Below are 13,724 nucleotides of genomic sequence, written 5' to 3' on the forward strand. Positions count from 1 at the left end.
TCACCTATAAGATGTACCATTCTGAGATCCCTCTCTCTTTCCTAGGTCCATAGCTGGGAAACCCATTGTGCCCACTGTGTCCTTCCTAGGCCAGGCTCCCTAAGGAGAGATGCTATTCTGTGGCTGCTCCGTTTTTCTATTTTCAACTCTTTGTAGGGTCGCCTGGGTGGCTTAGTCAGTTAAGCATCGACTTCAGCTCAGGTCGCGATCTCATGGTTCATGGGTTTGAGCCCTGCCTTGGGCTGTGTGCTAACAGCTCAGAGCCTGGAGCCTGCTTCAGATTCTGTCTCCTTCTCCCTCTACCCCTCCCCTGCTCACGCTCTGTCTCTGTCTCTCAAAAATAAATAAATGTAAAAAAAAAAATTAACTCTTCATAAATTTCTTGCCCCCCACCCCCAGAAGGCCAGACTCCTAAGATTACTAGATTTCTTAGGAGCCCCCACTGCTCTGTTTTCTTATCTTTCCCAGCAGCCAAGCAGAGATCTGACTGATTCACCCCACTTACACACTGTTCTTATCTCCCACCTCTGACAGTTTGTTCCCTTTCTTTTCCTGTCTTTCTTACTTTGCTTGGCTCTCCCATTATAAATCAAAATTCACAAGGATGTTCATATACATCTACTTTTAGCAGAGTATAAGGTGGTATACATTTTACCTCAGCAAGACCTAATATAGGAATTAAATGTTTCAGCTTTAGAGCTAGTCTCTCTAGGTTTAAACTCAGGCCAACTCACTAGTTGTATCGCATAGAGCAAGTTACTTAACACCTCTGTGCCACACTTTCTTCACCTGTGAAATGGAGGTGACACCAATCTCAGGGAGCTAGAGTGAGAACCAAATGAATTAATACATGTAAAGTGCCCAGAACAGTGTTTGGCAATATAGTAGACACTCAATAAATTCCAGTTATTATTAACATAAAAATTAATTATCTTCATTATATTTAAGAAACTAAATTAGAAAAAAGTCTCAATAATAATTCAAGACTCTATACTAACGCCATTATATCTGTGCCTTAGATCTTGAAATCTAATCATGTAATTTCCTACTTTTCCTTTTTATCACAGGACAGAAAATGGAGTATTATCATGGAACATTTAAAATTTCAGATCTACAAGTCAATAGAAATTCTAGACAAAACAATACATACAACCTTAAGGACTTAAAGGAGATGAGTGAGAATTTGGTAAGTCAGATGTATTCTTTCTGTTTTAAAACAATGTTGAAGGAAGAGATTTGTGGATCATTTCCCTGAATATTTCTCAAAAGACTATTTTCAGACCACTTGCATTAAATCACCTTGAAAATTCCTAGGCCCCATTCCAGACGCACTGAATCAGTGTCTAATGGGATGGGTTGGCAGGGATGGGGGAACAAGGAAATCTCCATCCTAATAAACAGTGATTCTGATAAACCACCCTTTGTGGCTCAACCACCTTATCTAAAGGTAAGAGAATTGGGGCATCTAGGTGGCTCAGTTGGTTAAGTGTCTAACTGTTGATTTCAGCTCAAGTCATGGTCCCAAGGTCATGGTATCAAGCTGCATGTTGGGCTCTGCACTGAGCCTGGAGCCTACTTAAGATTTTCTCTCTTTCTCCCTTTGCCCCTCTCTCTTCCTTGCTCTCTCTCTCTCTCTCTAAAAAAATAAATAAATAAATAATAAAAATAAATAAAATAATAAAAATCCATAAATGGAAGTGAACAAATGCAGAGTGCATTTATGATAGTAATACTGTGTTTGAAAGTGGACTTTTAAATTTCAAGAAATCATGTATTTCTCAGAGTGAAGGAGCTTCACGTGCAAAGACTGAGATAGGTAATGACAGATTACAATCATGAGCACATGCAAGGCCATTCGCTGGCTGTCATTATTTATTACTCTCATTTTTTCACAAAACGTACTCCCATTCACCTCCCTCAGCAGGCAACCCTTCTTTGTGCCACATGTATTCTTTTGTTTGTATTCATTCCTGTAAAAATGTATTTTGTTGTTTTGTGTGCACATGCTTTTAATTTATTCTTTGTGTTATAAATCATTCATCTTAGTCATTTTGGGCCACTACATCAAACTACCAGATACTGAGTGGCTTGTAATATCAGATATTGATTTCTCAAAGTTCTGGAGGCTGGAGGTCTGAGATCAGGGAACAGCCAGGTCAGATTCTGATAAGGACCCTCTCTCAGGTTGCAGACTGCAGACTTCTCAGTGTATACCCACATAGTGGAGAACAGACCTAAAAAGCTCTCTGGGTCTCATTATAAGGGCACCACCAACCCCACTCATGACCTAATCACCTCTCAAAGGCCCCACCTCCTAACACCATTACATTGAGGGTTAGCGTTTCAACATATGAATTTGGGGGCAGGAGACAAATATTCAGCCCATGGCATCACTTTTTGTTTCATGCCTTTTTACTCAGAACTTTTTTTAAAGCTGTCCATGTTGCTAAATGTACACATAATTCACTGCTATTGACTACTACAAAATGGTTTATAGTGTGTTTTGCCATATTTTACCTCCTACCTATCATCCCAAGAAATGCTGCATCAAATAGCCTCCTACTTGTCCCCTATAGACCTGTGCAAGTTCTTCTGTGAGCAGAATTACTGGGTCACTGGGTGTGTACTCACTTAATTTAACTAATTAGTGTGGATTGCTCTTCAGAATGGCTGACCCAGTGTACACGCCCATCTGCAGTGCATAAGGATTCCTATGTCCCCACATCTTTGCCAACACTTGGTATTATTTGGCTTGCTGACTTCTGCCAGCCTAATAGGCAATAAGTTATGTCTTTTTGTGATTTAATTTACATTTTTCTAATTACTGAGTTTGTGCATTATTAAATATGCTTGTTAGCCTTTCGAGTTTTCATTTTTATAAATTGCTTGTACCTATCCTTTATTGAGTTTTCATTTTTATAAATTGCTTGTACCTATCCTTTACCTGTTTTTCTGTTAGAGTTATTTTGTTTTATTAGTGTTATTTTCTAGAAGTTCCTTATATTTTCTAGATATGAACAGTTTGCTGGTTGAGGAAATTATAATCATCCATTCTATCTTCTATTAATTTGGACCATGTTGTCCTTCATGAAATAGAAATCCATAATTTTGAAATGATGATCTTCATCAATTTTGTCTTATGTTTGTGTTTTTAAAGTTTTTTTAAGAAGGTATTCCCTCTTTAAGTCATAAAAATATTTTACTTTATTTTCTTCTATTAAGTTCAAAATTTTACCTTTTATATTAAGCCTTCAATGTATCTAAAGTCCACCTTTGTGTCTGATGTTAGGTAGGAACCCAGGTTGTATTCTCCAAATAAGTTTTCCCAATTTAACTAAACAATCTTTCCTCCCAATGGCACGGTTGTTCAGCTCTTTACATTTCTTCGCACCTGAATCTTGCAGAAAAGGAAACATGATCTATCTCCTCAAATTGCTTCATATATCTTTGGAGATATGAGAGTAATGAGCATGAAACTGAACAGCATGACATAATTAAGGACTAAATTGTATGCTGAGGACCATAAGGGCAGAAGAACTTCAAAGAAAAGGAAATTCAGCTAGGTTTCCCATGGTCAGGAAAGGCTTTGTATTATTTAGCCTTGTTTAAATGAAACAAGTGTCCTTTTTCCTCCACTCACCACCCAGTTACCTTCAGAAGAAGTATGTGAATGGTTCATGCCTCATCCTGCCACTCCTGTTTATTGTTGCTGAATCCCAATGAATGAAACCAGATTCTTCTCTCTGCCCTATATGGGTGCTAATTAGACAGCCAAGAAAGACAGGTTGCAGGTCCTGCTCTTCCTCATAATTTGGGATTTACTGATTTGAATGCAAATGGAGATGCAAAAGTAAAATGAGCTCATGCTCAGATACTGCTAAAAAGACTTCAGTAACCAGACACCAGTAATTCATGACACTCCCAAATAGGTAGGTCACTTTCTTCATTATTATAAGTTCGGGTAGGATCACTGTCTGATGTAGTACTTCATTTGAAGAAACATATTTCAGAAATATCAAGAAATACTTTTAAATTACAGGGTCATTACAGATGTGAAAGTCATAACCTTGTAATTCCATAACAATAGCTAGCATGTACTGAGTGCCAAGCGCTACGCTAAAGCACCTTACATGTATTTTAGTTAATCCTCAAAAACAACTTTATGAGGTAACTACAATTACTATCACAATTTTACAGATGAGAAAATCAAGGTACAGAAAAGTTAATTTACTCAAGATCATAGAGCTAGCAAATGTAGCTAGTAAATGATTACATATTCTTAATAAACTTCTGTCATCCATAAGAATAATCTGTGTGACTTTACTTCCCACCTACTATGGCACAAAATTCCAGAAATCAAGTAATTATCCCCAGTACATTAGTCTATTTCAATTACACTGTCAACATAGGCCAGTGGCCATCGTCTCATTAAAACTGGGAACAGTTGGGAATTTTCTTAGGGATGTCTCCCCATAAAAAAACACTCCCCCTGTGCCCAAGGAGCACTCAGGGACACCAGAAAGGAGCTTAAAATGATCCTCCAAATATCCTTAATGCTATGTCTCTAGAACTGTAGAAAAAAAGGAGCTTGGAAACAGAAAGAAATGCAGAGATAAACTAGTTAGAAACACTCTAAAGGAATTAGAAAACAAAAGTGAGAGATTGGGCTCTGATCAACACTGAAGCAGGAAGTGTTTCTACTGAGAAAAATTAGTCGAGATAAATTTAAACTTAGCAAAAGTATTAGTCCTAAAGTTTGGATTTGCAGAAGGTAAAAGAAGTAAAAGATGCTCCATGCTTGGTGTAGGATTGTGGCCCTATGCCTGGAGAGAAGATACTGGATTTGGAAGATTTAAGAAAAAACTAAGCAGACATTATCAAGAAACTTCATGTTCAGAGGTTAGAAAAATTGAATGGAGAGTATGGCCAAGTCCTTTCCTGAGAACACAGACCTACATTTATTTTGAAATTAAAGATTAGGCATGTTTAAAAGAGGAAGATGTGTAACACCTCTACCTTAATTTGAATCCTGGAAGAAAAAGATAATTGTTGTATATTTCATGTCTAATCTGCAATGTAACACTGCAAAGGAGGCATTATTATCCACACTTTAGGGATAAGGGAACTAAACCTCTGAAGTTAAGGTCCATAGCCAGTAAATGACAGACGGGAGATTTGAAGCCATATAGGTAATTTGAATATGTGCTTTTCCACTAAATTGTTCAACTTGTCAGGAAGAAACTCAGCTAATATAGGAAGCTCAACTCTGTGTCAATTCTTCTCCCATTTAATATTTAAATTTATAAAGATTATAAATCCCATATGCTGTGCTAGGTAATTTAAGCAACACATTGGGTTTACTTGTTATAAAAGTGTGTCCTCCTCCATAGTATCCTCACTTTCCTGTTCAGTTTTTGGTCCAGCTTTATTGAAACACAATTTACAGATAACATTGTGTCAGTTTACAGTGTAAAGCATGTTGATTTGATGTATTGCAAAATGATTATCACTGTAACACTTCCATCATGTCACATAATTACTATTTTTTTGTGGTGAGAACATTTCAGATCTTATACTGTTAGCAACATTCAAGCAGCATTCAGTATTATTATCTATAATCACTGTGCTGTACATTAGATCCCTAGAACGTATTCATCTTATAATTGGAAGTTTATGCCCTTTGATCAACATCTCCCTGCTTCTCCCACCCCTCCCCCTCAGCCTTGGTAACCACCATTCTATTCTGTTTCTGTGAATTCATCTTTTTAGACTCCACATATAAGTGATATCATACAGTATTTGTCTTTGATTTATTTCACTTAGCATGATGCCCTCAAGGTCCATTCATGTTGTCCTAAATAGCAGGATTTCCTTCTTTCTCATGGTTGAATAATATTCCATATGTATATATACATATATATGACATATTATTGTATGATTGTGTGTATATATATATATATATATATATATATACACATACATATATACATACACACACACACACACACACACACACACAACATCACATCTTCTTTATCCATTTATCATTTGACAGGCACTCAGGTTGTTTACATATCTTAACTACTGTGAATAATGATGCAATGAACATGGGAGTACAAATATCTCTTCTGTATGCTTGCTTTCATTTCCTTTGGATATATACCCAGAAGTATGATTACTGGGGCATATTATAGTTCTACTTTTAATTTTTTGAGAAACCTCTATACTATTTATGACAGTGGTTGTACCAATTTACATTCTTCAAAAGAGTGCACATTCTTCAAAAGAGTTGCATCCTCTCCAACACTTGTTATCTCTTGTCTTTTTGATGATAGCCATTCCAAAAGGTGTGAGATGATATTTCATTGGGTTTTAATTTGCATTCCCTGATTATTAGTGATGTTAAGCCCCTATTCATGTACCTGTTGACTATTTTGCTATGTCTTCTGTGGAGACATGTCTATACAGATCTTATACCCATTTTTAATCAGATTTTTTTGAGTTGTATAAGTTCTTTATATAGTTTGGATATTAACCCTTTATCAGATGTATGATTTGCAAATATTTTCTCCCATTCCACAGGTTGCCTTTTCATTTTGTTGATGACTTCCTTTGATGTGCAGAAGCTTTATAGTTTGATGGAGTTCCACTTAGCAATTTTTGCTTTTGTTGCTTATGCTTTTGGAATCATATTCAAATAATTGTTGCCCCAACCAATGTCAAGAAACATTTTGCTCTATTTTCTTCTAGAAGTTTTATGGTTTCAGGCCTCATGTTTAAATCTTTAATCTTTAATTTTGAATGAATTTTTAATTTAATTATTTTCAGTTTAATCTTTAATTTTGAATTATTTTTGAGAAGGAGTAAAGGGGCCCTATTTCATTCTTCTGCATGTGGTTATCCAGTTTTCCAACACTATGTATTGAAGAGATTATCCTTTCTCCACTGAGTATTCTTGGCTGCCTTATTAAATATTAGCTGGTCATATATGTGAGCATTTATTTCTGGGCTCTTGATTCCTTTCCATTGTTCCATGTGCCTTTTTATGTCAATACCATGCTGTTTTGATTATTATAACTTTGTATTAGACTTTGAAATCAGGAAGTGAAATCAAGAAGTGGCTTTGTTCTTCTTTCTCAAGACTATTTGGCTACTCAGAGTCTTTTGTGGCTCCATACAAATTTTAGGATTTTTTTCTATTTCTGTGAGAAATGCCACTACAATTTTAATAGAGAGTGCATTGTTCTATAGATGCTTTGGGTAGTATACGCATTTTAACAACATTAATTTTTCCAATCCATGAACATGGAATATCTTTCATTTATTTTTGTCTTCTTTGATTTCCTGCATCGAAGTGTTACAGTTTTCACTTCCTTGGTTAAATTTATTCCTAAGTATTTTATAATTTTTGATGCTACTGTGAATGGGATTATTTACTTTCTTTTTCAGATATTTCATTGTTAATATATAGAAATGCAGCCATTTTCTGTATGATTTTGTATCTTGCAACTTTACTGAATTCATTGATTACTTATCTGCTTTTTTGTGGGAATCTTTAGGATTTTCTCTATATAAAATCATATATCTGCAAATAAAGACAATTTATTCCTTTTTGATTTAGATACCTTTTATTTCTTTTTCCTGCTTGATTGCTTTGGCTAGAACTTCTACCATGTTGAATAGGAGTGGTGAGAGTGGGCATCCTAGATATCTTGTTCCTGATCTTAGGAAGATTTCAACATTTCCCTGAGGTATATTGTATAATCTGTGGACTTGCCATAGATGGCCTTTATTATACTGAGGTATGTTCTTTCTATTTACAACTTGCTGAACGTTTTTATCATGAAAGGGTGTTTCATTTGTCAAATGATCTTTCTGCATCTATTGAGATAATCATGTGATCTTTATCTTTCATTCTATTAATGTGTGTATTACATTTATTGATTTGTGTATGTTGAAGCATCCTTACACATCAGGAATAAATACTGCTTGATCATAGTGTGTGATCCTTTTAATATGTTGTTGAATTTGATTCACTAATTTTGTTGAGAATTTTTGCATCTATGTTCATCAGAGATTTTAGCCTATAGTTGTTTTTTTAAATTTTTTAATTTAATTTATTTTTTAAAATTTATATGCAAATTAGTTAGCATATAGTGCAACAATGATTTCAGGAGTAGATTCCTTAGTGCCCCTTACCCATTTAGCCTATCCCCTCTCCCACAACCCCTCCAGTAACCCTCAGTTTTTTCTCCATATTTATGAGTCTCTTCTGTTTTGTCCCCCTCCCTGTTTTTATATTATTTTTGTTTCCCTTATGTTCATCTGTTTTGTCTCTTAAAGTCCTCATAGGAGTGAAGTCATATGATTTGTGTCTTTCTCTAACTTCACTAGCATAATACCCTCCAGTTCCATCCACGTAGTTACAAATGGTAAGATTTCATTCTTTTTGATTGCCGAGAAATACTCCATTGTGTGTGTGTGTGTGTGTGTGTGTGTGTGTATACACCACATCTTCTTTATCCATTCATCCATCGATGGACATTTGGGCTCTTTCCATACTTTGGCTATTGTTGATAGTGCTGCTATAAACCCACATCTTCTTTATCCATTCATCCATCGATGGACATTTGGGCTCTTTCCATACTTTGGCTATTGTTGATAGTGCTGCTATAAACACTGGGGTGCATGTGTCCCTTCAAAACAGCACACCTATATCCGGTGGATAAATGCCTAGTAGTGCAATTGCTAGGTAGTAGGGTAGTTCTATTTTTAGTTTTTTGAGGAACCTCCATACTGTTTTCCAGAGGTAGCCTGTAGTTTTCTTATAGTGTCCTTATCTGGCTTTGGTATGAGGATAATGTTTACCTTGTAAAATGAATGTGGGAGTGGTCATTCCTCTTCAATTTTTTGGAAGATTTTGGGAAGAATTGGTGTTAATTCTTTTTTAAATGTTTGGTAGAATTCATTAGTGAAACTATATGGTCCTGGGTTTTTCTGTATTGAAGGGTTTTGATTACTGATTCAACCTCCTTACTCCTTACTGATGTATTCACATTTTTAATTTCTACATGATTTAGTCTTGGTAGGTTGTATATTTCCAAGAATTTAACCGCTTATTCCAGGTTATCCAATTTGTTAGTATATAAATTTTCACAGTCATCCCTTATGATCTTCTGTATTTTTGTAGCATCATTTGTAATATTCTTTCATTTTCTGATTTTATTTGAGTCTTCTTTTTTTTTTTCCTTAGTTTGCCAAAGGTTTTGTCAATTTTCTTTAACTTTTCAAAAAAACAACTCTTAGGTTTTTTTTAATCTTTTCTGTCTTTTAGTCTCTATCTCATTTATTTCCACTCTGATCTTTGTTATTTCCTTCCTTCTGCTAATGCTAGTTTTTTCTTCTACTTCTTTCTTTAAGTTTTAATTCCAGTTGAGTTAACATAGTGGTATATTAGTTTCAGGTGAACAATAGTTTTTCCTTCTTTTTCTAGTTGCTTGATGTATGTAGTTAGATTGTTTATTTAACATCTTTTTTTCTTAATGTAGGCATTCATCACTATGGACTTCTATCTTAGAGCTCTTTTGCAGCATCCCATAGTTTTGGTATGCGTTTGCATTTTCACTTGCTTCAAGATATTTTTTTAATTTTTCTTTTGATTTCTCCTCTAACTCATTGGTTGTTGAGAAGTGCATTGCTTAATTTCCACATATTTGTGAATTTTCTAGCTTTCCTCAGTTCTTAACTTCTAGTTTCATACCATTGTGGTCACAGAAGATAGTATCATTTCAATCTTCTTAAATATTTGCTAAGACTTGTTTTGTACCCTATGATGATCTACCCTAAAGAATGTTCTGTGTGTGCTTGAGAAGAATGTGTATTCTCTTGTTGGGTGGATTGTTGTTTATATATCTGTTAAGTCCATTTGATGTGAAAAATGGTTAGGTCCAAGGGTTACTTGTTGATTTTCTGTCTGGATGATCTATCCACTGCTAAAAATGGGATATTAAAGTCCTCTATTATTATTGTATTATTGTCTATTTCTCTCTTCAGATCTGTCAGTTTTTGCTTAATTTATTTAGGTACTCTGATGTTAGGTACAATATTTATAATGGTTCTATCTTCTTGATGAATTGACTCCTTTATCATTATATAATGACATTCTTTGTCTCTTGTTACTAGTTTTGGCTTATGGTTTCTTGTTTGTACCAGTTTTTGAGGAGGAAGACAACAGAAAAACAACTATAATATGGGAAGGAGGTGGATGGAAATATCAGCATATATTTATTTAGCATAAATAATCTATGACTGGAGGGAAAATGTGGATGGTTGTTTTCTGAGAGAAGTTTTTTTGAGAAAGGAAGCAATATGAACCATCTCAAAACTTCCTGATAAAGCTATGAATATAGCACAGTCTTCACTCTACTGGATAATCTATTTAGATGATGGCTCATCATTCAGGAACTGTACAAGAGTCTAAGAGTAATGATTCATATCCTCTCTTTCTCACAGATTAATCAAATTTAGAGATATCAAAGACAACACACCTGGAGAGGACAGGAACCTTCTAAAGAAATGACCTTTCCTTGCCTCAGGCATTCTGGTTTAACTATCTTTGGTGCAACTTTAAATACACACAAATTACATATTTTCCTCTTCTAAAATGGTAATTTAGAGATCTAAGCTTTTGTGGTATACTGAAAGTTAATAATTTATTCTTTATCACCCTTCATTGCAAACATTTTAATTTCTTGAATTTACTTTGCCTCTCAATCTCAGGAATACAAACAAATTTGGGGTAAGGGTACCTTACAAACCAATTTGTAAGGTAATACAAACCAATATATTGCTACTTACTATGTGTGATTAAACAGTCAGAGATGTCCATCTGTTTCTTTCTGACAGTCTACAAGGAAACACTGAGGAAGGACCAGTATAGTCAAATAAATAACTTTGATAATATCCTATAATGTCACGATCCATTTGCTGATACTATTACCTCATGGTTTAAAGTAATCATACTTCCAAATCAGGAGACTATAGATGCTGGAGAGGATGTGGAGAAACAGGAACCCTCTTGCACTGTTGGTGGGAATGCAAATTGGTGCAGCCGCTCTGGAAAGCAGTGTGGAGGTTCCTCAGAAAATTAAAAATAGACCTACCCTATGACCCAGCAATAGCACTGCTAGGAATTTATCCAAGGGATACAGGAGTACTGATGCATAGGGGCACCTGTACCCCAATGTTTATAGCGGCACTCTCAACAATAGCCAAATTATGGAAAGAGCCTAAATGTCCATCAACTGATGAATGGATAAAGAAATTGTGGTTTATATACACAATGGAATACTACGTGGCAATGAGAAAAAATGAAATATGGCCTTTTGTAGCAACATGGATGGAACTGGAGAGTGTGATGCTAAGTGAAATAAGCCATACAGAGAAAGACAGATACCATATGGTTTCACTCTTATGTGGATCCTGAGAAACATAACAGAAACCCATGGGGGAGGGGAAGGAAGGAAAGAAAAAAAAAAAAGAGGTTAGAGTGGGAGAGAGCCAAAGCATAAGAGACTGTTAAAAACTGAGAACAAACTGAGGGTTGATGGGGGGTGGGAGGGAGGGCAGGGTGGGTGATGGGTATTGAGGAGGGCACCTTTTGGGATGAGCACTGGGTGTTGTATGGAAACCAATTTGACAGTAAATTTCATATATTAAAAAATAAAAAAATAATAATAAAAAAAAATAAAGTAATCATACTTCCATAGTACTCCAGTCACACACCCTTATTACACAGGATCCAACTGCCATCTCTAATAGACACAGCACTGGGTTCACAGCTGTGGGAGGTTTTGTTTTTTTTTAAAGGATTTTTGTGAACACAAAGTGACGTGATACCCAGAAAGCCACCAAAGCTTCAGAATCCTGTAGATACCATCACTGCTCAGGTTGGCCATGCCATACATAGGTTTAGAAAAATTATTCATAGCTGACTTTTTGATTCTTGGGTTGTACCAAAGATCTAGAGTTTTAAATAGATAGAACTTTTAAAAATTGCAATAAGAACTATAAAGATTATAGTCCTAATTTTAAAGGACAAAGAAAACAGACTGCCTTTGGAGGGGGATATAACAGTTTCTTGATCTCTTACATGCTGCCTGCTACACATCAGTGAGTAGGAGTTTTATTTATTTATTTATTTATTTATTTATTTATTTATTTATTTTAAGTTTACTTATTTAGTTTGAGAGAGAGAAAGAGAGCGTGTGCAAGTGGTGGGACAGCAGAGAGAGAGAAAGGGAGAGAGAGAATCCCAAGCAGGCTCCACATTGTTAGCACACACCCCAACGAACCACAAGATCATGGGTTCAAGATCATCGTGGGTTCAACCCACGAACCACAAGATCATGACCTCAGCCAAAGTTAGATGCTTAATTGTGAGCTGCCCAAATGCCCCAATAGGGGCTTTTACTAAAAACACACTTGTGTGCTCCTCCCAAGGTCAACTGGCTCATTACTTTTTCATCTTGGGCAAGTCACTTCCTCATCTCTGTAATGCAGATAATAATAGTATTCACCTCAGAGGGTTGAGGAAAAAAGCAAAGGAGCTCATAAATACAGTGGAGTTTGTGCTTGCTGCATAGGTGATCCACAACAGTGATGACTATTCCTACTATAATATCTATTGTAGTCTCACCTGGGAGGGGCTTTCCACAAGCAATGAAATTACCTGAAAATGTCCATAAGGCGAAAGACTTCCCATCAGTAATTCACAGTCAATTTGCTTTTTTCTCCAGAAGCATTGATCTAAATCTGATGAAAAGCTCATTAAAAACTCTTGCAAGTTTCCTGGTAATTGCAAGTCTTTCTGATAAATTCTCATTTTTTTTCATTCATTCATTCAACAAAAACATGCTACATTTCTACATAGTATGGAATGAGAAAAGATCAATCACCACACTTAACATAAAGGGTTTGCAGTTGAATAAAGGAGATAATATATTTGCATAAATAACTATATTAAGGGAATAGTAGTAAGTATAAGATGGATTAGAAAAATCACAACAGAAAGAGGAAAGATTAAGGAATAACCACAAAGAAGCTTCAAGGAATAACCACAAAGAAGGTATTATCTGAAATAGACATTGAAGGAGAGATATGATTCAGAAAAGCAGAGCCAGCAGAATGGGGGAGGGTGCTATAGTTTCAAGGAATAGCCTGAGAAGGGCAAGTATAAAGGAAACAAGGGCCAGGGCTGACAGGTACACATGGTTGAAGACTGGACAGGATGGAAAATGGGCAGAAGGGGAAGTCCTTGAATATCTGACTCTGTAACCAGAGGCCCAAATGAATTGTGCTTTACTCTTTGTACTTAGAGTTCAGCCCTTGTAGCAAGGCAATCTCAATTAAGACTTATTTAAGGCAAAACAAGTGTTGTTTTTCTAAAGCATCTCTTATACTGTTCTTTGTGTGCTGATCTTATTGTAATTAGGAGAAAGCAACAGGATCTGAAGTTTTCTTCATGGCACATTGGTGAGTCCTTTAATTCTCAGGGCTCTTCTGCTGTGACAGTGGAAGAAACTGCTTTCATATTCCATTGGCCAATCTTCAGTGGCATATCTATCTGAAGTTTACAGCGTCAACCCTGAAACACCTCCTACTACCAAGACTGCTGAGAGGAGCCCAGTTGGGGAGCATCTGACAGTGAAAGGCTGGCGACGTGT

At 35.8% G+C, this 13,724-nt stretch overlaps 1 protein-coding gene across 1 annotated transcript in view; it reads left to right on the plus strand.

Annotated features, from left to right (window-relative positions):
• Positions 1–13,724, plus strand: part of TMPRSS11A (transmembrane serine protease 11A) — a 64,018-nt gene that overhangs the window by 25,704 nt on the left and 24,590 nt on the right. Inside the window, exon 3 of the mRNA XM_015539664.2 lies at positions 1,068–1,186. Coding sequence (XP_015395150.1) covers positions 1,068–1,186 — 119 coding nt within the window. The remainder of the gene's footprint in view (positions 1–1,067; positions 1,187–13,724) is intronic.

Source organism: Panthera tigris, chromosome B1 (genome assembly GCF_018350195.1).
Source record: "Panthera tigris isolate Pti1 chromosome B1, P.tigris_Pti1_mat1.1, whole genome shotgun sequence".
Lineage (NCBI taxonomy): Eukaryota > Metazoa > Chordata > Mammalia > Carnivora > Felidae > Panthera > Panthera tigris.